The 24,092-nt window shown below is 46.7% G+C and overlaps 1 protein-coding gene and 1 long non-coding RNA gene across 7 annotated transcripts in view; one reads left to right on the forward strand and one right to left on the reverse strand.

Annotated features, from left to right (window-relative positions):
- LOC310684845 overlaps positions 1 to 19,363 on the reverse strand; it is a 29,706-nt gene extending 10,343 nt beyond the window's left edge. Inside the window, exons 1-4 of one of the 5 annotated variants that reach the window (XR_014514866.1) lie at positions 16,024 to 19,363; positions 14,619 to 14,799; positions 12,865 to 12,981; positions 11,572 to 12,264 (exon numbers count right to left, since the gene is read on the reverse strand). This is a non-coding gene — a long non-coding RNA (uncharacterized lncRNA). Of the gene's footprint in view, positions 1 to 11,571; positions 12,265 to 12,634; positions 12,982 to 13,040; positions 13,819 to 14,618; positions 14,800 to 16,023 lie in introns of those variants that run through there. The other 4 variants (XR_014514865.1, XR_014514867.1, XR_014514868.1 and 1 more) reach the window with 4 other exon arrangements.
- The window catches only part of CD164L2 (CD164 molecule like 2), a 35,113-nt gene that overhangs the window by 6,348 nt on the left and 4,673 nt on the right, over positions 1 to 24,092 (forward strand). Inside the window, exons 2-6 of one of the 2 annotated variants that reach the window (XM_083456258.1) lie at positions 7,564 to 7,671; positions 11,486 to 11,563; positions 12,531 to 12,620; positions 15,210 to 15,372; positions 19,937 to 21,717. In XM_083456258.1, the coding sequence (XP_083312384.1) occupies positions 7,564 to 7,671; positions 11,486 to 11,563; positions 12,531 to 12,620; positions 15,210 to 15,372; positions 19,937 to 19,955 (458 nt within the window). In that variant the 3' untranslated portion in view covers positions 19,956 to 21,717. Of the gene's footprint in view, positions 1 to 7,563; positions 7,672 to 11,485; positions 11,564 to 12,530; positions 12,621 to 15,209; positions 15,373 to 19,936; positions 21,718 to 24,092 lie in introns of those variants that run through there. The other variant, XM_083456259.1, reaches the window with a different exon arrangement.

A 24,092-nucleotide genomic window follows, 5' to 3' on the forward strand; every position in this document is an offset into this window, starting at 1 on the left:
GGCTTGCCTGAACAAACACAAGCAAGTGCTGAAAAGACGCCAGCAAAGGTACCTGCCTGATGTCAATAGGCAGGGAGTCCCAATGTGTCGGAGATGCAATGCTAAAAAATCAACTTCTCACAAGTGCAGAAGGAGTATGGCACCTGTAAGAGTAGCAGTTTCACAGATTGCAGTGGGCATACATGGGGTAAGGTGATTCTGCAAGTGAACTCCTTGCAGGGATGGGGCATGTTTGACCATCCATCCAAATGTTGTTGGGACTCCATCTCTCGCCTACCTGACCCTTGGCTATATGCTGGTGTGAGTTGGGAGTGCAACAACCTCTCTGTGTTCCCTCTTTCCCTCTCCAAGTGAGGTAGTGGCAGCAGGGACAAAGGAAAGGAGTACCAGGTTCTGCTTGCCTCACCCTCTCCTTTGGAAGCAGAGAGGGAGAGGAGAGCAAGGGTGTGGGTGGTGGCAGCAGCAGCAGTAGCGGCAAAGAGGAAGAGGTAGCCCCCTTGAAGGAATCATGTCCAAAGGACTGGAGCCAATGCTCACCTGCCTGCTCCATAAAAACTGTTTCAATGCCCACAGTTAGTGATAGGCCTCTTTGAGTTTCTGGTAGTGGGAGGAAACAATTGCAGGATTATTCCAGTTGTCCCAATGGAGCCGTGATGATGTGAGTTTTCATTGATGGTAGGGCGCAAGTCTCTTCGGTGGAGGCTAGTCCATTAGGGTCAGTGAGGCACTGCCCCATCGACATATTCTCCCTTCAGCCAGCCTCCCTGCCTGCCTTCTTCCTTACAACCATTCCATGGGGGTGGCACTCTATGTTGGCCTTGTAAACTCAGGAGGGAGGAGGGTGTGAGAAAGACTTCTCATTGGCTTTGGTGCCACCTGCTGCTGTTCTCTGTGCTGCTGTTCTTCTGGCTTACCTGTCCCAGTGGTCACCACTGAATATCTTGGAGGTGTCTCAGCATCATTATTATTACTATTATTTATTAAATTTGTATACTACCTTTCGTTTGCAGATCTCAGGGCACAGCAAGGATCTGGGGCAGTCAACATGGTGCATTCCAAATAAATAAAACTTCCATCATTTCTTGCTATTAGCCACATTGTGGGGGTGGAGGGGGCTGATGGGAGTTGTAGTTCCCAACAACGGATGGAGGGCACTACCTTGGCTACCTTGAGAGTGATCATCACGGGAAATTGGAAGGTGCAACTCACCTTACTTGGAGCCAAAAGGCACATTCTGTAGACTCTTACATTCCTTTGGTCTTTGCTCTTTCTGAAAATGGCTTGGAGGCAAACTGTGGATAGCACAGGGTGTCATCCAACTCTATAGATGAATGGTGGCGTTTGCTGAAAGTTTTGCAAGAGGTGCAAAGACCAGGCGACCAAGGAAGGTGCTGGGGTTCTGGCATGGTTTTCTCTTTTTTACCAGCTGTGCAAGAAGAGGAAATTTTGGCGTGTGGGCAGTTTGCCCTACAGGGTGATGAGAAGCTGCCCTAACCAAAATTCTTCTGCACACCTTTCAAAGGTACAAGTGCCCTGTCCTCTTATAGCAAGTGAGACCATTGGTTCGTTTAGATCTGTTTTGTCTACTGAGCAGTGACTTCAGAGTTTCAGGAAGGGGACATCCCTAGCCCTACCTGGAGATGCCAGGGATTGAACTTGGGACCTTCTGCATGCAAGGCAGATGTTCTTCCACTGAGCTATGGCCCTTCCCCCATGCTTGCAAAGAAGTCCTGCAGCTCTCTCTGATGCCCGTTTTACCTCACTCTGATTTGAATGGGGTTTGCTTCCAAGTGCCTGCACGGAATTGCAGCCTCGTGGATGCCCATAACTGCTCACAGTCCTGCAGATGGGAAAGTGGGAATAACTTTCATTAACGCTTTCCCTCGCAGTGATTTGCTTATTCTGGGGGTTACTGTTTGAGGCCCCATCTGTAGTGTGGCTGAAACAGATTGAGAGAGATTTTGAAACAGCCGGTGCGCTCTCTACATATGCACGTGCACACACACACACACCATGCCTCTTGCTGTCCGATAAAGCATGCCAGGATTCAGAGGAGTCAAGTAAAGCGTCTGATTTGTGAGCATCTTTCCTTTTGCCACGATAAAAATAACTCGACTTGTCGAAACCTGCCAGAAATCTGGAGAGCAAAGTCCCGCTTCCTGATTGGCTACAGTACCAGTCCCTCACTGCTAGGCAAAGCTCTGTAGTCAGAATCCCGTATCCATGGCAATAGGCCCTGTCATCTTTTGAACTTTTCCACCGTGGAAAGGTAATTGGTTAACTTGTATGTTCGCATGAGCAGAAAAGACTCATGCTGACTTGGACACCTATCTGTTGCTTGTTGACAAGTCAGCTCCAAGTGAGTGGGTGTCCCCTGCTTACCGTTGCCTCCCAGTTCCGAATTCCTTCCTGTCCTGTGTGTGCCGACTGGGAAGTAAGCCCTGTGGGAGCAGGCTGATTGGCAGATTTCTTAGATACATCTCATCACTGTGATTTGTTAAAGGATATTTGGAGGGTTGGGGGCAGCGCAGTTAGACCTTTTCAGACCCCTCCTGCTCGCACAGAACTGCCACATTTTCAGGTCAGAGCAAGAGCTTATCTAGGCATCACTGAGAGGCAGTATGGTATAGTGGTTAGAGATTTGCCCTAGGACCTGGGAGATCAGGGTTCAATTCCCCGCTCAGTCACGAAGCTGTCACTGGGTAGCCTTGGGCCAGTCGTCCAGTCTCCGCCTCGCCTTTTAGGGTTGTTGTGGGGATTAAATGGGGAGGGGGAAGAGAGCTACATACAGCATCTTGAGCACCTTGGAGGACAGGTGGGATATAAATGTAATAAAGAAAGAAATGAAATGTGGTTGCATTCAAGGGTCGGCAACACATTCTCTCATATTGAACCCTATGCCCAGAATATCCTTCACCTAACTAGGGTTGCTGTGTGGCTGATGTGCAAATTTCCACATATCAACAAAACTATTCATCAAACAGAGAAGAAAGGCAGCAGGGTCTTGGAGAGGAGAGCACACAAAGGCTGTGTAGTTCCCTGGCAACTGGTATTTAGAGAGATGGAGCCTCAGGTGGTAGAGACTTCATACAGCCGTGGTGACCGGTGGCCTTAATCTCCAGTGAATTTATCTTAAAGGTAAAGGGACCCCTGACTATTAGGTCCAGTCGTGGCCGACTCTGGGGTTGCGGCGCTCATCTCGCTTTATTGGCCGAGGGAGCTGGTGTACAGCTTCCGGGTCATGTGGCCAGCATGACTAAGCCGCTTCTGGCGAACCAGAGCAGCGCACAGAAACGCCGTTTACCTTCCCGCCGGAGCAGTACCTATTTATCTACTTGCACTTTGATGTGCTTACGAACTGCTAGGTTGGCAGGAGCAGGGTCCGAGCAACGGGAGCTCACCCCGTTGCGGGGATTCGAACCGCCGACCTTCTGATGGTCAAGTCCTAGGCTCTGCGGTTTAACCCACAGCGCCACCTGCGTCCCTGAATTTATCTCACCCCCTTTTAAAAGCTGTTAGGCTGAGAGGCAATGGCTGGTCCCAAATCACCCAGTGAGCTTCATGGCTAAGTGGGGATTTTGGCCCTGGTCTCCCAGGTCCTGGTAAAACGCTCTTTAACATGTGGCTAAAAAACCAAACCCTCAGGCATCTGAGGTGTGATTAGAACAAGGACCTGTGCCCTAGTTGTCAAACTACAACTCCCATCAGCCCCCGTCAGCATGGTGGTTGGGAATGATGGGAGTAAGAATCCAACAACAGCTGGAGGGCCCTAACAAAAATGCAGCATCCTCAGAAACTGACCTCTTTTATTGCTTTCTCCAAACTAGTTCCAAACCTTGCTTCCTTTCGTATGTAAAATTATCATAGCATATTTTTATGACCGGGAGAGAAACTTGCCAGTATAAATCCTCTTTTGAATCTCGTTCTATTGGCATGCTGAAGCATAATCTCTGATGGGGGAGTGAAAAGAATTCTCTAGGTAGATTTCATAAAACAAAGCTACGGATTTGCTATTAATAAGCTGTGACTCATGGTTTTTTTTCCTAGCTCATTTTTTCTTTTTAAAAAATTGAGTGTCAGCAAGTGGATGTGGGGCGAGGGAGGGGGCTGCCATAAAGAGATGGCATTCCATGGTAATAGGATTTAGGATTAATGTATGCCATGGTAGATGGAAGGAATGTGGGTGGGGGAGTTTAACCATTCGTTCTTTCCCATCATCCCGCATCTATTCTAGTATAGGAGTTGCAAGTTTTAACTTAAGGAAGCCATTGTTAGGACCAATGAGGCTAGATGTTAAGCAAGAAATCTGTAACTCTGAAAGCAAGGGGGGAACCACGTATGCCACCTTGAGCTCTTTGGAGAAAAGGTGGGATATAAATGAAATAAATGAAGTGTTTGTAACTGAACTATGAGTTGGTTATCTTAAAAATGATTTCATTGTTTACGTGTTGCTTTTCGCAGGATTCTTTGTATGAGAACCTGGGTTGAAGGGTGGTCAGAAAATATAATTTAGGATTATAATTAAAAATGGGTACAGAGTGGAAGACCGACAAGGGTTTGGAAGCAGACATGAAAAGCCTGAGCCTGCAGATTGCACCAGCCCTAAGCTGAAATGGAGACGTGTTGTGTGGGCTTTAATTAGATTCGGTCATGCTTGATGCGAAGTCGTATTGGGTTTCACCAAAGGCTACAGGAACTTTTGGCCACACTTGGAAGGGAAGGTTACACTGACGTAGCTGGGATCATAGTTCCTCTTGCAGCTAAGCTGCATTTGTGGCTGTGTGTGTGTGTGTGTAAAGTTTCTTGCTTGGAAGCTTTTTGAAAATTGTTTTAAATATGACAAGTGGGCCCTTTTAAGGAAGGGTAATAGAAATAGTTTGCTCTTGGCTGTATAGCTGCTTTGCCCCATAATTCACTGCTGCTGCTTATCATGGTCAACTTAAAGGAAACAGCTGTAAAAAAAGAGAGAGAGTGTGGTTTAGCAGTTAAGAGTGTTGCACTTGGCAGATCAGGGTTTAAATCTCCTCTTGGCTACAAAGCTCACCGAGTGATCTTGAGACAGTCATGAGGGCTGCCACTCAGTGGTAGAGCATCTGCAGTTTGTTTAGAAAGTCCCAGGTTGAACCCTTGGCGTCTCAGGTGGGGCGGAGAATGTCCCCAGTCTGAAATCCTGGAGAGCTTCTACCACTCAGTTTAGCCAATGCTGAGCTAGATGGACCAATGGTCTCACTCGGTATTAGGCAGTATGTTGGGGTAGCCAACGTGATGTCATCTAAACTTTGTTGGACAACAGTTCCCGTCATCTCTCCCCATTGGTTATGCTGTCAGAGACTGATGGGAGCTGGGAGTCCATCAATATCTGGAGGGCACTTTTTTGGTTTCCCCTCTCTTAGCCTAGCCTAGCCTGTGAGGGTTGTTGTTGTTAAAATTTGTATACTGCCCTATACTCAAAGGTCTCAGGGCAGTTACAACATAAAATCACAATATAAAAACACAACATGCATAATCAAAACAAAAACAACCCACTAAGATACAAGGGGCTAGGAAAGAGAACTATGCCTGGCACTGTCAGCTCCCTGGAGGAAAGTTGGGATATTGGTGTAGTAATAAAGCAATAGATAAAATAAAAGCAGGTCTATATGACTTAGCCTGTGTGAAGCAGATAACTTTTCAAAAGTTTGCAAATGGTATTAGAGACCCATCCAGTTTTCAGTGATGGGAAGTTTCCACACTTTGAAGTGTTTTGAATCCCTTTCTTCTTCTTTTTTGCAATAGAGGTTGCCAGCTTTTGGGTGGCCCTAAACACCACTCTGTCCGGCCCTTGGAACTGTCCCAGGCCATGCCCCTCACTGGCCCTGCTTCCCAGCCTCTTTTGAGTGCTTTTGCTTGTCTGGAATGTGTCCTTGAACTCTGATAACACCTCTTGCTTGCCTGGAGGGAGGGTAGAGGGGTGTGTGCATTCATTGCTCCACCCCCTTTTGCCTTTGGCCCCACCCAACACTTGCATGTGGCCCCTGAGAGACTGCTCCAGGAGGGAATGGGGCCCTTGGTCTGGAAATGGCTCCCTACTCCTGATGTCAGGTCACCGACAGTTTCTGATCTTCTCGTGTTCAACCGAAAGCCTTCGTCTCCCGAAGGCCAGCTGACTTATTGAGCATGGAGTGCAGTGGCAGAAATGTAATCCAACATTTATGGGTTTAATAAAAGTTGAATAAGCTTCCATGCGCTGCAGCCTTATCTGTGCTCCAGCATGCAGAGACTCTTGGCAGTTCCGCCACTGGCAGGTCAGCATTGATACATAAAACAGGTGAGTTTGGTGAGAGCTCATTCTGCATGTGTTGTGCAGGCAGGCAGCTCTTCTGGGTTCGGTACATTCAGTGCAATCTCCTCCAGATAGCTGGGTACTCTTCCATCATGTTGCCACAGCTGTAATAAGCAGCAGCTTTAAAAATATTTCTGTATTTATAGCTGATAATAGAATTCACTGTGTCTTGATAATGAAACTGATGGTGCTGGTGGTGATTTGTACAGCACCTAACATCTTAGAAACATGGCACAGATGTTTTCCAGACTATAATAATAATATAATAATAATTTATTATTTATACCCCGTCCATCTGGCTGGGTTTCCCCAGCCACTCTGGGCAGCTTCCAAAAGAATATTAAAATACTGTGATACATCAAACATTAAAAGCTTCCCTAAACTACAGCAGTCCCTGCCAGCCTGGGGGCTCACAGTCGGATAGACCGGATACTAAAGGGGGAAAGTAAGCAAAAATTCAAGCGCTAAAGTTCCAAAAAATTATGTGATTGTTTTTCTCATGGCTGGCTGGAATGGCTGCTGACCAAACAGCAGTTGGTGCCTGGTGGGCTGATGGTTTGGGCCTCAGTTAAGAGATATTATTATTATTATTTTTCCCATTAAGTGGCATATGCATTTTATGAATACAGTGGTACCTTGGGTTACAAACACCTCAGGTTACAAACACTTCAGGTTACAGACTCTGCTAACCCTGAAGTAGTACCTCGGGTTAAGAACTTTACCTCAGGATGAGAACAGAAATTGTGCGGCGGTGGCGCAGCAGTAGCGGGAGGCCCCATTAGCTAAAGTGGTACCTCAGATTAAGAACGGTTTCAGGTTAAGAACGGACCTCCGGAATGAATTAAGTACATAACAAGAGGTACCACTGACATTAAATCAAATCAAACCATGATATCTAAATAAAACTTTCATGTTCAGAGGCAGTATAGCACAGTGAGTATCAGATACCAGAGGATTCCATCTCTGAAGCCTTTGTTATATCTAGGCTTGCGTATATTTGTGTGTGTGTGTCTGTGTGAGGCTTTACAGTTTTACTAATAGTGGGGGCTGTAGCATACAGGACCACAGGCAAAATGTGGGGCAAAGACTCCAGAAATCAACAGGCCGTTGGGTATCTATACAACCCCAGACCACATAGTGCTCCACTTCCTGTTTTTTGTTTTCTCTTGCAGCCTGCTCCAAAGTGGCAGGATTCATACTTGCCTGAAAACTCAGCCTGTTCCTTTTTTGCTGTTTTGCAGGAGAATGCAAAGAATTGGAGTCATGTGACAAGTGCATTGAAGGAGATGCTACTCTGAACATCACAAACTGCGTGTGGATGCACTGCCGAGAGTCTGAGGAGAAGCCAGGTAAGCTGCGGCAGGTGGTGGGGGATGCTTGCCAAAAACTCAGTTCATATACCTTACAAAGAATGGCCCAATTCTACATGTTCTCTGCAAAGTGGAACATATTTGCCTAAAGTAATTCCATTTCCCTGCCTTATCTTCCCAGTGCTTTGAGTTTTTGTAATGGCTTCCCTCTTCTCCCCCAGATGGTCGAAGAATTCCGTCATGGTGTGCATGCTACATAATGCTGCCAGGTCCAATGATTTGCTCACCTAGCTCAGTATTATCTGCTCTGACTTACCATCACCTGCCACCTCTTTTCAGTGGATGATGCATGTGCTCTGCCATTGCGCTGTGGTTACTTCTTCAGCTCAGTATTGTCTACTCTGACTGGCAGCAGCTCTCCAGGGTCCCAGGAAGAGAAGAAATGGTTTGGGAGTAAGGGGCAGGCAGTTGGAGAGCTAGAGAGGATGGGTGGAGGAGAAGGGAGGAGCAGGCGCTGCATCAGGGAGGAGCAGGCGCTGCGTCAAGCTCTTCCAGCACCTGAACGTCTCTTCATACATGGAGTGGAGATGCTGTGTACGTCTCCAAAAGTGAAAATCGAAGTTGTTGAGTGCCCCCCAAATCATTTTGGGACTTTTCTTTGATTTTTAAAGTTTTTTGTAAAAAAAACTAGCCCAACTTGCCATACATCCGGGTTTTCCAGGACTTTTTGCTGATTCAGCAAAAATCCACCTGGACGCCATTTTGCAGAGCGATTCCCAGACACGTCTGGAAGAACCCAGACGTCTGGCAGCCCTAAATATGTACATCTCATGCATCACTGAAACCAAGACAATGTAATTTCCAGGTGGTCGCCCATCCAGGCACTGACCAGACCCAAACCTGCTTAGCTGGTGGCTTTGTGGACCTTCAGACCATACCCTAGGACCAGGCCTTGCATGCAGGAGGTCTCAAGGTTCAATCCCTACCATCTCTTGTTAAAAGGATTCGGCACCAACCAGATGATGGGAAAGACCCTTTTCTGAGACTTGAATAGATAATACTGGACTAGATGGAGAAATAGCCCGACCGCTTCCCTTTGTTCCTCTGAGCAGTCTGCAAGGGCCACCCCATCTTACACATTACCAAGATGTTAGGAAGCCACAAAATGGTGCATCCAGCCCTTTTCTGTCTTCTCTGGCTGGTTCTGGCTCTCCAATGGGGCCACCGGCCCATTCTCACTGAAGGTGCCAGAATCTCTGGCGCATATGCCTTGTGCTTCATCAGTTGCCACCTTCTCCAAGGACCACTCAGTCCCTGACTTGCTGGATGTGCAAGAGGCAATATGCCTCTGAATAAAAGTCACTGGGAATCACAAGTAGGGAAAGGATGCCTTAGGCCTGATCCGGCATCCTTTACATGGCCTTCTGCCTTCTGCTTGTCTTGCTTGAAAGCAAAAAGCAAAGGACCTTGCTACTTTAAGGCCCTGGCTGATACTTGGAAATCCCTCCTTCCATTTTCTGGGAGTTTGTGGCTACCCCTCTGAGTGGAATCGCCTCAAGCTCTGCATCTGTGTCGGTTTGTGTACTTCGTTTGTTGCCATGACTGCCATCCCCAGGGGGATAGATAGATGGGAGCCACAAAGATACAGCCTTCTGCTCTCTGCTGGTTCAGAAACAAGCTCCCATCTCACAACGTTGTCCTGGAAGCTCCTGCCGAAGTGCTTATCTTCATACGGAGAAAGAACAGGGGGTGGTGTCTTGCCCATTTCCTCGCTGCTACCTGGCCCTTTTGTCCACTTCATCAGGTGTGCAGACTACCTGGAGCCCTACTTGCTACAGCAGATGGAAGGAGGGCAAGGCGAAAGGTGTGAACTGGGATGGGAGAGATTTGGTTAGGAACATAGGAACCTGCCTTATGCCCAATCAGACCATTGGTCCATCCACCTCAACATTGTCCACACTGACCCGCAGCTGTTCTCCGGGATCCCAGACTGTGTTCTTTCCCAGACTGAGATGCTAAGGACAGAACCCCGGGGCCTTCTGCATGCAGAGCAGATGCTCAGCCATTGAGCTACGGCTGCTTCCCAATACAAGAAGCTGCCTTACACTGAGTCAGACCTTTGGTCCAAACAGTCCCAGGAAGTATAGCCAATGGCTGGGGGGGGGGGCGGTGCCCCCTGGGTGCCATCTCTAAGGGGGGTGACAAGCCCCACCCTGCGGGGGGCTTGCTCCGCCGCCCCTGGGTGCAGCAGCACAAGCTGCCAAAATCGCACAGCCGTTGCATGCAGAGGATTCTCTGCTTGTGACTGCAGCAGCGGTGGAGGGATCCCACCGCTGTCCGTATGGTGCTTGAGCAGTGCCGTCGGCAAACTGCCCCACGGCGCATGCGCAGTGCCGCTATATACTGTGCATGCTACGTACGGCGCATGCACTTGCGCAGTACGTAGCGGCGGTGCGCATGCGTCACACGTACGCCACAAGCACATGTGCCACCAGGCTGTTTGCCCCGTACCCCCCACTGGGTGCTGGTTAGCCTTCCTTCACCCCTGTCTGCAGGGCCAAAGATTCCCCACCCCTGATCTCAGGTGAAGGTGTCTTGGATAGCAGTTGCATCTCCCACCCAGCAAACTCTAGAGTGGATCCTTCTTTCAGGAAAGGTTTGGGTTGTCAAGATTTCCTCTGGTGCTAATTCCCCACTCCACATTCTTCACTATCTAGTTAATACAAGTTACAGGTAGGTAGCCATGTTGGTCTGCCGTAGTTGAAACAAAATAAAAAAAATTCCTTCCAGTAGCACTTTAGAGACGAACTAAGTTTGTTATTGGTATGAGCTTTCGTGTATCTGAAGAAGTGTGCATGCACACGAAAGCTCATACCAATAACAAACTTAGTTCGTCTCTAAAGCGCTACTAGTTAATACAACTGTGTATCCCTGTATAGGGAAGTTTTTAATGTTTGATGTTTTATCATACTTTTATATTTGTTGGAAGCTGCCCAGAGTGGCTGGAGCAATCCAGTCAGCTGGGAAGATGATGATGATGATGTTGTTGTTGTTGTTGTATTTACTTACTTACTCACTCACTCACTCCTGTGTTAAATCATGCTTGCTGTTCATTGCAGCATACCTTTCCAGGTATGCTTCCCTCTTGCCATCACAATTGTATGGTGAGGAGGGCAGCAGGGTGATGCCTACTTAGCACCCCGCACTGCCTTTTGCATCTGCATCAGCCCCGTCTTCCACACCCTTTGGGGAGGGGGAAGATCAGATGACCTGACCAAGCTCTACACAAGTAGGATTCTAAATCGCACCCAGAGCCTAAGGTCCCATCTGCACCATGCATTTGAAGCATTCTTAGACCATTTTAACAGTCCTGGAGTTATGTTAAGTGTGCTTAGAATTGTACGTCTATGTGGCCAGAACCTGTAACAAGCTGCAGTTCGCAGGATTCTTTGGAGGAAGCCATACGGTGTGGGTGTGACCCTGGAGGGTAGCCAACATAGCAGCCTCCAAGTGTTGTTGGACTGCAACTCCCATCAGCCCCAGCCAGCATGGCCCAATATTCAGGGATGATGGGAGTTGTAGTTCAGCAACATCTGGAGGACATCTCGTTGGCTAGCGATCTATGTGTGACTCCACTCTCCAGACCTTCACCCAACGTTCAGGGGTGGGAGAGGAGACCGCAGACGTGGCACATGATGCCAGTCACGTGATGTGAACCCCAGAATAGGGTTTGTCTTTCACTTTGTTTCTGGTTGCGTAGCCCTGTATAAAAGAGTGGGGGAAATGTGTGTTTGGGGGAGAGGGAGACATGCAGGATTTTCAGTGTGACTTGGTTTCTCTCCTCTATCCTCAGGTTCCGGTAGCTGTGTTGGGAAGGGAGAGCCGGCCAAGGAGAAGTGTCACTTTTACAATGTCACTTCCAGGTGTGAAGGTAATGCTTTTCTGCCCAACCACTGATCACCATGCTGTCTGTTAGGCCTCATCATCTGCCTCAGGACCTTTGCCTCTGCCTGTTCATTCTGGAACCTGATTACCAGGACCTCCTCAAACATTTTTCTTGCTTATGACTCTTGATACAGAAGTAAGAAGGAACTAGGGAGACGTTCTGTTCTGGGTGGGGTGGCACTTCCTCCCTGAAGGATCAGAAAAGTAGCTAGGGGGAGGAGACTCCCTGATCTGGAGGGCCACAGGTTCTTTATCTCTGACACTTTCACATGACCAGCTGGAGGAGTCCTCTTCAAACCATTTGCCCATCTGATCCAATACAGGCTGCCCTTCCTGGCAGCAATTTTTCCTGAGTTATCAGGCATCTTTATGGGATTTCTTGCCATAAGGTACATAAGGGTTCATTCCTAGCTATTGATGTTAACAGCTGTTTATGTCTATTTATTCATGTTCTACAGCTGTCTAAATAAAAACAGCACTAAATAAATAAATAGTTAAATCACAAAAAGCAGATGCATTTAAAATAAAACTGACACAATACAAAATATTCGCTCGTGGCAAATATCCATTTATCCAGCTATGAAAGCTTGCCCTACCATGTTCAGTAGTTTCCAGAAAGTGCAGACATTGGGAGCCGTTTGTATCTTGACACAGGCAAGATGGTCTCCATTAAGATCTAGCTCTGTCCTGTGGGGCAGTAGATAACAAATCTTTGTCTTCTTCCCTTCAGGTATTTGAATGACTACTGTTTTATTAGTTTGCTCTAATTATTCTACTTTATATAAATGTAGTATGGCTTTTCTTGTCACCGAGTGTGCATAACCCTGAGTGTGCTTCTCTAATGTGATGATCTGCTTGGATAATGCAATGTGTGGTAGGGAAATTTTCTTGTAGGGAAGAGGTGTGGGTTGACCTCCCCCCCACCCCCCTGCTAATCATGGTCCTTTTCTTAGCATCCGAAGCAACCACCAAGCAACCTCCACAGCCAACCACCAAAGAGCCTCCAAAACCAGCCACTAAGGAGCATGAGATCATCACACTTGGTAAGTGTGATTCCCCTTATCTTTTGCGCATTGGAGAAGGGGAGGGTTTGAATGTTGGTGAGCTAGTGCTAGAGCATCTCCAAGTGGGGAATGAAGAGCGGCTTCTTGGTGGTCATATGTGCTCCAGGCGCTGTTTTCCTTAGCAAGCCCTTCTGTTGTGGTAAACACTTGTCACTTGGGGAACAGGACCACAGCTTACCTTGAGACGTGAGAGCAAACATGGCTGATTGCATCGCCACCTTACCTAAGTAGAACTAGGATCTTCCTATTTTCCTAAACCCAGAGTCTCAGTGTGATTGTATCCAGGGCAAAGTGTGCTTCTCCAACAATTTGGACTTTTAGAAGACACCTGAAGGCAGCCCTGTTTAGGAAAGCTTTTAGTATTTGATTAATTATTGTATTTTAATACTTTGTTGGAGTGGCTGAGAAAACTACTACTATTATTATTATTATTATTATTAGGATTCAGTTCAGATTCTGCTTAGAATTTAGCTCCAAATCTTCCCACCCACAAGCCCACAACATGTTCCCAATCCTACATGGAGGGTCATTCAGACCTCACCTTTGAAAAATGACTGTGCTTTTAGCAGCAATTTAGAAGAGAGCAAGACTTCCCACCACTATTTCAGGTGAAAATTAAGGGGCTTTAATAAAATAAAACAGATCCTTTTGCTACTGCCAAGAGGCCTGGCAAGCTCTTGCTGTACACCATTGCTGGTTTGGATGAGAAAGCTTAACAAGGCAGGCCAAAGGAACGGAAAGGGAAAAGCTAGCTAATAAAGAAGTGAAGGAGAGATGGATGGATGTGTTCTCAGGGAGAATGAATCTTCCTGCCGAAAAGAAGAGCAAGAATTGAAGAGCTTTGGGCTAATTAAAGTGAGTAACTCTATCCTGAATCCTTGTGAATTATTGATCCAGCGCAGGCTCCCGACGGGAAGTTGTATGCACTCATTTATCTCTGCGTGAGCGAAGGCTCCTGTTTTTCGGCTTCCACACCAGTCTTGCCCACACTGTGTTTAACTGCTTCCTCTGTTTCCTTGCAAACTGCACCCCTTCAGTTGCAATGCTGCAGCATTGCATGGCTGCTTTTGTGATGGAGATGCAAAACACTTGGCTGGGAGGTGAATGCACAGTCCGTGGAATGAAGGTTTAAGTTCTAGCAGCTAAGTCTTTGCAATACGACCTGTACATGAGCTGACTGGCGTGGCATGGTGGAAGACACACAAAAAAAGCTTGCAACAAAATGACGCCTTTCGATCCTTACATCTTGTAGGTGTAAGGTTGGCCAGGAGGTGCCATTTCAGACACTGCCCGCCTCAGCCACCTAATCTCTTTCACCATCAGGAAAGCTTGAATTGTTCCTTAAGGGTATTTTTCACTGTGACCCATTAACATTGCTAGGGGGAGTTTTTGGTGAAAGCAGGAAATTTAGGCTGCAGAGGCTGTTGGAATTTTTGTGCGACAGATAATCATAAGACTTGCAGGGGACTTGCAGGGGACTTGCAGGGGACTTGCAGGTACCCCCTGTATGCTGCAGGAAATTCTGGAGATAACCAAGAGTACGTACCACTCTGGCAAGACAGTGCGCAGGCAGGTAGAGTCTCAGCTGGCATACCAGATGGAGCTGGTAGACAACCACCTTGGATACAGAATTAACCTGCACCTCCATGGACAGCTGTGAGTCCAAAATGACTCCCAGGCTGCACACCTGGTCCTTCAGGGGCACAGTTACTCCATTCAGGACCAGGGAGTCCCCCATACCTGCCAGCCTCCTGCCCCCCCCCAAAGTACTTATTTCTTGTCAGGATTCAGCCTTAATCCATTAGTCGCCATCGATCCTCCAACTGCCTCCAGATAGTAATACCTTGAGCTTGGCAAATCAACAACTAGCACAGATCTCTGAGCAGAGGTGTTATATGGTCTGTGGCCAAGCCTCCATACAGGTCTTTGTCAGCTCAAACTTCAGAGCTCTCTTTAAAGTTAGTAGAGTACTGATACCTTACTCCGGGACTGCTCTCCATTGTGCACACAGGTCCATCTTCACTGTGTTGGAGGGGCTGCTGTGTAGTTGGTACATAGAAGCACATGTGGGACTGCTCAGAGGTGGCTGAATTTTTGAATAAGTTGTTAGCTGGGGTTTTTTTTATGACGGAACTAATCATTACTCCATCTTTGGAACCTGTATATGAAAACAAAATCTTGTTGTAATTTTGTGTATTGTATACAGCCTTGTAGCATTTTTATGAAACGTGCAGCCTATAAATGCTTAAATATTATTGTATAAGTGATCCAATGCAAAATACACGCTTCCCCCTCCCCCCAAAAAATCCCCCACTCAATCTGGAGGGGCCAGTAATAGTGAGTTAATGGACTGGTGGGAAAGTAAAGAATATGATCTCTCAGTTGTAAACTCTTTCAAGAACATGCAAGTCAAACCAGCATTGCCTACACTGATTGGCAGTGGCTCTCTAGTATTTTTGTGCAGGGGTGTCTTCTGCGTATAAAGCAGATACTCTTCCCACATTGAGCTGCAGCCTTCTCCCTTTTTGCCAGGTACCTTCACAACCCCCTTGCTCTGTCTCCCCCTAGGTACAACGGCCAGCCCTCCGCTAACCGACTCCCCAGAGTTCCACCCGCCAGGATTTGACTCTGCCAGCTTCATCGGGGGAATCATCCTGGTGCTCAGCCTCCAAGCCGTTGTATTTTTCGTGGTGAAATTCCTCAAGGCAAAGGACAGCACCTATCAGACACTGTAAGTTCCCTATAAGCAGCTAGGACCAGGGGTGTTTTTTTTGGTGGTGGTGGGAAATGTGCTGTCCTCTGAGAAGCAGAGAGGGAGATGGTCTGTGCATAAGAACATTCTGATCTTCATTTTGGGGTAGTTTCCAAAGCAATTGCTTTTCAAAGACTGACAGCTTTATTATGGCATGAGCTTGGTGCACAAAAGCGCCTGCCCTAATATGTTTGATGGTCTTTAAGATGCCTCAGGGCCTTTTGTTGTTTTTCATTTGGTGCCCAAGCTATAATAGTTTAGACCAGGGTCACATCAACACTACATTTAAAGTGCTATTATACCCCTTTGTCATGGCTTCCCCCAAAGAATCCTGGGAAGTGTAGTTTATTAAGGGTGCTGAGAGTTGCTAGGAACTAACAGAACTCAATTTTTGAGTGGTTTTACTGTCAACCGTTCTTGTTAGGGAACTTAGGAAATTAGAGCTCCTACCTCTGAGCACCTTTAACAAATGACTGTTCCCAGGATGCTTTGAGACATGGAGCAGCCATGACTGTAAAAGTGGTATTATGGTGTGGATGTGGCCCAGGGCAGTTAAGAAACTATATTCATTAAAAAAAATAAGACAATGGGGTGGTGTTAGTGGGAAAGTTATTGGAACTGACTACTCACACATGAATACCAAGAGCATCCATTGGGATGCAAAGCCTGCCTTCATGATGGTCGGCCATCTTGTATCACACAATAACTTTCCGTGTGTTTTCAAAATGGCTGTTCAGGCTGTGAGTTTCAGCTCTTTTGCTGTCTTCATTTCTCCACCCCACCCCCCAGTTTGTCTTCTGTGCGTTTTCGGGGGATAAAGCACGGCAGATCAGCTCTTATATCCCTCTAAACACAGAAATAGAGGGATCTTACGCTTGCCAACCTTCCTCCCCTCTTCCCCACCTTTGCATTATTCCTGTGTCCTTGCACTCAGTTTTTCTCTCCGTTGCTGCTGTGCAATTTTCACATACATTCTACTGACTGTGTTCAAGGACTGGCAGTTCGACATGCCACTGAGCTCAGTACTCTTTGTGCCGAGGAAGGGGCTGGTCCAGCCTACTCACACCACATAACTTTTGGTGAAGGCTCATTTATTTCCTCAACACAGATATTTGCAGTCTTCTCATATCCAACCCCATGACTGGCTGTCTGGCAGTTGTGGGTTTCTCTGCCGTCTTCCTCCTTTGTTCTGCTTTCTCTCCCTCTATCCCCTGGCCGCAAAACTGTGACTCACTTTAAACGAGGACTCTGGATCTTTAAGAAGGGCAGCAAAGCAAAGCTTTGAAATTTTAATTATTATTTAAAAATCTTTCTCACATTCATTGTGGCTGTGTTGTGTTTACGGCTCTCTTTAGATGTTCCCAAGTGGCAGCAGGTACGGGTGTTCACATGTTACATTCAATGTCACCATACCTGTGAACACAAATAGTTCAGCTGCACACTTGTACAGTTATTCACATGTAACATTCAACGAGTGTACAGTCTATGTACGCAGTAGCTGAGCTGTTTTACACAAACACATGTGCCTGTGTAGAAACAGCTTGTACTTGTGTTCAGTGTAATGTGTGAACATGCTATAAAGCACTGATGTGTGTGTGACATCAGTGGCTACTTTCACACACCTAGGGTCCCTGTTTTTATTATCTTTCTCATTCCCCTGGGTTGCTATTTTCATTGTCCTCCAATTTATGGAAGCCAACTGTCTGCAGCAGGGAACGGTTTCTCTCTGTACATAAGAATAGCTCTGCTGGATTACACCAGTGGCCCATCTAGTCCAGCATTCTGTCCTCACTGTGGCCAACCAGAAGCCTCAAGGAAGTCTGCAAACAGGGCCTGAGCGCAACAGAGCCCTCCCCACTTGCAGTTACCAGCCGCTGGCAATCGGAGGCCTGCTGCCTCCATCAGTGGAGGTACAACACTTTTTGAAAAGCGTGCTTGAGCTTGGCTCCTTTGGGAGGAAGGGTAGGCTTCAAAAATTGGTATAAAAACCAATTACAAAAAAAGCAAAACACACAGAGAAAATTAAATTATACAATAAAAATAAAGGAAATAAATATAGTAATAGCCCTCCAATCTAGAACTCTCCTAATCCACATCAAGGCCTCACACCAGAATGGGGCCTTGTGCTATTTCCTAGCAACACCTTCCCACAAGCTGATATTTCCCTGTGAAGTTGGTGCTGTTTACTGTAAGCAGCACTTTCAGAGGGCAAATAGCTGGAGGGGGAGAGAGTGAAAGTGTTGTCTGTGGCAAACCAACCCCAGGTGAGAGTACATCTTTGGGACTGATGTTTTATCCATATAACGAGAGGCCAGTTTGAGCATACTTTGCTAAATTGCGAAAGCTATAACTTGTGGTTTGCCCTGCTCAAAGTGGGTTATACTTTTGTCGGCAGGTGGTGAACAAAATCCTAGCCAAATAGCTCTACATCCCTGCTGTGTGTAACCTTTGGTCAGTGTTAAAGGAAATTTCAAATGTTCTGTGAGGGACTCTCCTCCTCGCATGCACCCAACAATATTTCTGGGTTTCTCATCTGTATCCTCTGCTGCCGTCTCTGTCTCTGACAGATCCTTTCAGAGAATCACCAGCTGGGTTCTCCTCCTCTCAATCTGTCCTTGATTCTCTCTCTTTCTTTCCTCCCACCCACCTCTCATAGGAGAGTGTGGGATCTAAAGATGTCTTTAAGCCTGCTTCACACAATGATGCTTTCTCCTACACAGGTACTCCACTGACATAGTCATGTGTGGATTATGGCATGAGCATCATCTTTTGCTTCAGTTGTGTGTGCTAGGAAGCCAGTTGGGCAGGGCCTGTTATGAAGTGAAGTGACTGCCTCAGGTGGGAAGTGCTTGGGGGCTGGCAGTGGGTGATGACGGGTTGAGAGGCCAGAGCTGTGTCTGCAACGCAGCCTGGCCTGCACGCCCAGCTAGCCTGCTGTCCTGCAGTACGCTGGACAAGTCACCAGTGTTGACTTCAGTCGAAAGTCCAGTTGGCTTCTGAACATGGTGGTGGTACCATTTTGGTCTTTGCCTTGGAGGGCAGCAGTAACTGCGCACACACACACACTATACTCTTAAAGCACATGACTCTCTCCCCCCCCCCCCAATAATCCTGCAAACTGTAGTTTGTTAGGGGTGCTGGGAAGTGCAGCTCAGTGAGGGGTAAACCACAGTCCCCAGGATTCTTTGGGGGAAGCAGTGTGCTTTAAATGTATGGTGTGTACACAGCCACTGTCTTCAGCCTTGAAGTTGGATATATGCAAAGAAAAATACCTCTGTGTAGGAAAGGGCGCTCAAACTTCCCTCAGCAAACTTGGCTGGGTCTTAGTTAAACCTTTTTGCTCCAGTGTTGGATCTCTTCTCAGTCAAGGTTCAGTTTAAACAGTGGGCCAGCTAGGAACACATTATTGGGGGCCAGGGAGGAAGAATTTGAGGCAAGATAAGACAGTTGTATCCCTTTGCCCCAAAGCCTTGGACTGTATTTTCAGCTTTTTAAATAATAAAAAAAGCTGTGCGAGCCAAAGGCTGCCAATGTTCCAGCTTTTAAAACATCCTTGGGCAGCTGGCTCCCTTCCAAAGTCAGTTTGGCAAAATCACTCCAGAAGCCTTGCTATTGAGGGCTTAACTTCCTTGACGATTGCAGCCATGTGTGATCCCCAAATTTTGACTGTGGGTGTGTTTGCTCATGCTGATTCCTACCCTAAATCGTAATTGTTCAGGCACCTTGAGAGAGGGGTTTGTTTGGCATTCTAGCACTGGGGAAAGCTGCAGCTATTGGGGGTGGCTGGGATGTCAACCAGACAGTGATCGCTGCTGTTTTTTGTTTGCAGCATCCCTCTCACTCTCTTATTTCTGTTTGTGTAACAAATTGCTTAGCCCCAGCTTGATTCAGTTCCCAACAGAACATCGGGCTCATCCAGGCTATCTTTTGCCCCATACTTTCCAGGCACAGGCCTGCGCTTTAAAGCTTTGTGCCCAGAACCGTGCCTAGTAACACGGCACAAAAGGTAGTTTGAATGAACCCATTGCTCCTGTCATTTTTCAGAACTCTCTGAAAGGCAGGTGCATCTCCCCTCCCCACAAAAAAACAAATAGTGGTGCATTTATGAGGAGGACTGCCCTTGCTGAAAATTCAGAGTTCTTTAAAGGGAACAGAAGCCCTGCCCTTCTGGGGGGTAGCCCCCATCTTAATCGGGAGCATAAAGTACAAATCTCTTAACACCTTATTCTCTCTTAACTTGGTCCATGCTGCTTCTCTGTTCTTAACTGTACCCCTGTCGTTGGCTCCAAACTAAAGCTTGTAATTTTGCCATAGCTCTATTATGTCCATTCCTCTCCAGACCCCGTTAACCAGAGCACTAATGCTACCCAAGGGGAGCCTTCTATTTATTTGGCGTATCAGTGACTCTCTACCAGAAATGTGTGTATTGGGCGTGTTTAAAGGGGCATTGTGCTTTGATATTGTCTCTAACGTCATGTCCCCAATTGCCATCTCCCCACCCCCCCTTTTTTTTGTATCTCCCTTGCACGCTGCCTGTCGTCAGAGAGGACAACCAGCAGTAGGTGTAGCTGTGTGTGAAAGAACAGTGGGAAGTAATGGGCTGTCTCTGGAACCAGGAAAACCTATGAACCTTCTCTTAGACCCACTCCCTTTGTGGGGCCCTTTCCTCAGAGCCAAGAAAGGCTATTATGGGCCTGTTTTTATGCATTCAGCAGCATCAGATGATCTTGATTTTCCTGGACTATAGAACATTAGCCTGCCGCGAGGAGCTTGCATGTTTGATTGTTCCTCCTTGCAAATAGAAATGTAGCATGTCTTCAGAGAAAGCTACCTTGAAGTCCCTGGCCTTTTAGTTTTTCATGTACCAGTGATTATATATATACATGCAGGAATATTCAGATGTGCATCCTTCTCTTCCATGCTGAAGTGGTACAGGCCAGGGAAATCCTTAACTCCTGGCTTCTGCTGAAGGCATAAAACTGTCTCTGGGGATCCTGCTTAGATTTTGCTTTTCCCTTTTCAGCAGAGGGATGGATGGAGAACAGGGACTACTTTGAACTGAATACTGTTAACTTTCTGATTGATTGCGTGTGTAACCGGAATGTGCAAACAACCAGCTCGTGTTTGCTTTTGAAACTATGGGCCTTCCCTAGGGCAGGGATGATCAGTGGAGATGAGCTATTCAGAGCTGACCAGAGTCTGTCTCTCTCCCTCCTCTGCTCCTCCCCCTTATTTTTTTGACCGAGAGCATGACCACATGTTACATTTGCCATGAGAGAGCAGCTGAATCTCAAAGGTTTTTCTACCAACTGGCGGAGAAACCAGGGGACACAGAAACTGCACACTGAGTGGCGTAGGATCTACTTGCTTGCTAGCATAGCCAATAAGAAAAGAGAGATGGGGAGACGGGAGGGGGAAATTGGGTCAGGAGATAAAAACGACCAAACAGCAGCTCCACTTTCATCTGTGTGTGCAAATTCTAACTCCTCCAGCCTTTATCCTTAGGCTCAAAACAACGCATCACGTTAATTATGTAGTGTGCAGGTACTTCTTGAGGTTTTTTAAAATGAATGCCTAGTGCGGGAGGTTGGGGAAGTTGCTACAGAGAATATAGGTTGCAGGGACTGTGGTCAAATCCTTCCCTCTCCCACCACTGGAGGCTGGTCTGTGAGGGCAAATGGGGCACTGCCCCACCAGCCTCGGTGTGCCCTCAGCCTGGCTCCACCTGCCTGTCTTTGTACTTAACAAGCCGTCCAGGGAGTCCCTGAGACTGTCAGTCTCCTCCTTAGTCTCAGTATCGCCTTGTAGAAATGAGCAGGGAGGAGTGTTGCAACAAAACTAGAATCGGTTTGCTCCACCTGTCCCTGGCTCTACCTGCTGTTGGTCACCCTACCAGGCTGCTTGCATGCTATACCTTAAATTTAGGGGAGTGCGACCAGTTCGGTTCAGTGGAACTGGGTGCAGAGCCTTGGGGGGCAGTGCAAGATTATTTAGCTTGTTGTGTGAGAGGCGTGGGGGCACCACATTTTGGCACCTCACAGGGCACGGCTGAAATTTGAGACCCCAAGGTATGCCACTGCTTTAAAGCACATTTGAAGTGCCTCCCCACTCAAATAATTCTGAGCGCTGTGGTTGGTTTGTGAGGTTGCTGTGAATGGTAGCTCTGTGAGGGGTAAACTGCAGTACCCAGAATTCTTTGAGGAAGAAGATGTGCTTTGAATGTGCTTGTATAGTATGCAAGCAGCCCCATTCTTAACAGGAACCAGTTACCACTATCATCCACTGAGGCCCCTATGAAACTCCTCCTCTTCCCCCCACCTGCCCTGCCACCGCCCCAGCAACACACACACACACATACACAAAACTAGGGAAAAGTTCCCATTGCCCTAGTGAGTTTCCCCTGCTAACTGTTGCCCAAGTGTTCAGAAGCATGCAGACTGGTAGATCTATAGGTGAATTGTGGTAGGCCATCAAGGGTTTTTGATTCCCAGTTGTCTTAACAACAGCAACACCTTAAAAGCTCTCCTCCCTTCAAAAAATAAAATAAAATAAAACAGCATTGTTGAAATTTAGGGGTGGGGTGGGAACCAACCATAAGTGGATTTTTTTCTGTGAAGGAAATTGTGAGATCGCTTCTGGTACTGATCACATCTGCTCAGAGGCATCCTGTTAATTCTTAGGCTGGGTACACACCACACATTTAAAGCACATTCCCCCCCCACCCCGAATTCTGGGAACTGTAGTTTACCCCCTCACAGAACTACAATTCCCAGCATATTTAACTACACTTTGGCTGGGGTGGGTGGGTAGGTATTGTGCTTTTAATGCATGGTATGTATGATAACATTTTGCCCCTCAGGTTGGACCTTAGGGGTCTAAGTAAATAAGTAAGTAAGTAAGTAAATCAGCCTGAAGTCTGTCCACCCTGGGATTAGTTTATTCCTCTAGTGGCAAAACTTTAAGGAGCTCTCACGTGGCAAGTGTATTATGTGGGGGTGTCCCAGTACATGCTGCTCAGAATCAAGGCCTCTTCTCCCTGTGCTGGTCCTATGGCTTCTCTGTGGTGTGGCTGAGAAAGTAAAGGATCGAAAATGTGAAGCTGTGGAGTCACCATGGCGACTACTGGATTCTATTCCCAGCTGGCTTTCCGTCTCTTTTCCCTTTCCTTTCCCCCCTTGTTTTTGGTAGCTGTTCAATTGGGAAATAGCTGCTCTCAGAGGGGGGGGAAGCGAAGACTTTGACGCCCTTAGTTAAAATGTGGTATTATGATGCCCTGTTGCTTTTAGTTCTTTTCCCCTCTCCACCCCAAGAAAAGCTTTAAAAAGTGGCTTTAAAAAGTACACACCAGGAAAGAATAAATCGTGGATTGTAGTTGGTGGTATTCCTACTCAGAGTAGTCCTATTAACATATATGAGCATGACTAACGTAGCTCCATTGGCTTTAATGGGTCTTCTTTGAGTGTATTGGTTGGATGCAACTCCATGTTTTTACACTTATGGGAACTTGATTACATTAACAGTGGGCTCATGAGCCTTATTTCCTTGCACATACGAAGAGGGGCTTTAAAGTTTTTATTTATTTATTTATGTATTTATTTAAATAATTCCTATACCGCTTCACATTTGCAAAGGAAATAATCTCTTAGCAGTTTTGTAACCTGCCTTAAATAATCAAGTAGAACCTTACAAACTATCAAGCAGTACAAATGAGAATCAGACACAATTACAATGCTGATCCACATTTAAAGAAGCATAATAACAAGAAAACAAAATATTATCCTAAACATTAAAAAAACTTTACACATTAAAAAAAACCAAATACAAAAGTAAGTGCCTCCAGGTGATTAGCTGGGTGTAACATCCTGATTCTTGGAGAGTTCTTCCCATGCGCCCTTTTGCACCTTCAAATCTTATGCCTTGCTGTGGAATACCCAAGGAGGTGCACAATAAATTGATAGCCTAATTAGCCATCATTTGTAAGCCGCCACCACAAGCTCATTCATAGGTGGAAGCGGATCGTTTGGGCTGCAATCCTGGGTATACTTAAGTGCTATCTGCACCATAGATTTGAAGCACTGTCATACCAGTATAAATGGTCATGGCTTCCTCTGACAATACAGTTCCCATAGTGGTTTAACAATCAACCCCTCTTCCCAGGGAACTCTGGGAATTGTAGTTCTGTGAGGGGAATAGGGGGTCTCCTAACAACTCTCAGCTCCCTTAACAAACTACACTTGCCAGAATTCTTATGGGAGCGAGAAGCGGTATGATGCATTTAAAGCATACTTAAAGCATTATCGTGCATATTGGGCCTATATGTCCATCTAGACGAGTATTGTCTACTCTTGACTGGCAGTGACTCTCCAGGGTTCTGGGCAGAGGTCTTCTCCATCGCTACTGACCTGGTTCTTTAAACTGGAGATGGAATCTGGGGCCTTCTGCATTTAAATCAGGTGTTCTGCCACTGAGCTTCAGTACTTCCCTGGGGTCTATGGTTGCTGTTTGTAATCCAGCCTGATACTTGCAGACCCTTATAGCAACCTCTGCTCTCAGAATCTCCCAACAGCAGAAATGGGGTTCCTTCCCCTATCATTTAAGTGACTGGCTGCTACTGGGACTCAGGAGTTGAGCACTGCGTCATTGCGAGGAGAGTAATCTCAATCAGAACCGATCAGTGTCAGCAGCCATTTTAGGTTTCC

Source organism: Podarcis tiliguerta, assembly GCF_965153285.1.
Source record: "Podarcis tiliguerta genome assembly, chromosome: 8".
NCBI lineage: Eukaryota > Metazoa > Chordata > Lepidosauria > Squamata > Lacertidae > Podarcis > Podarcis tiliguerta.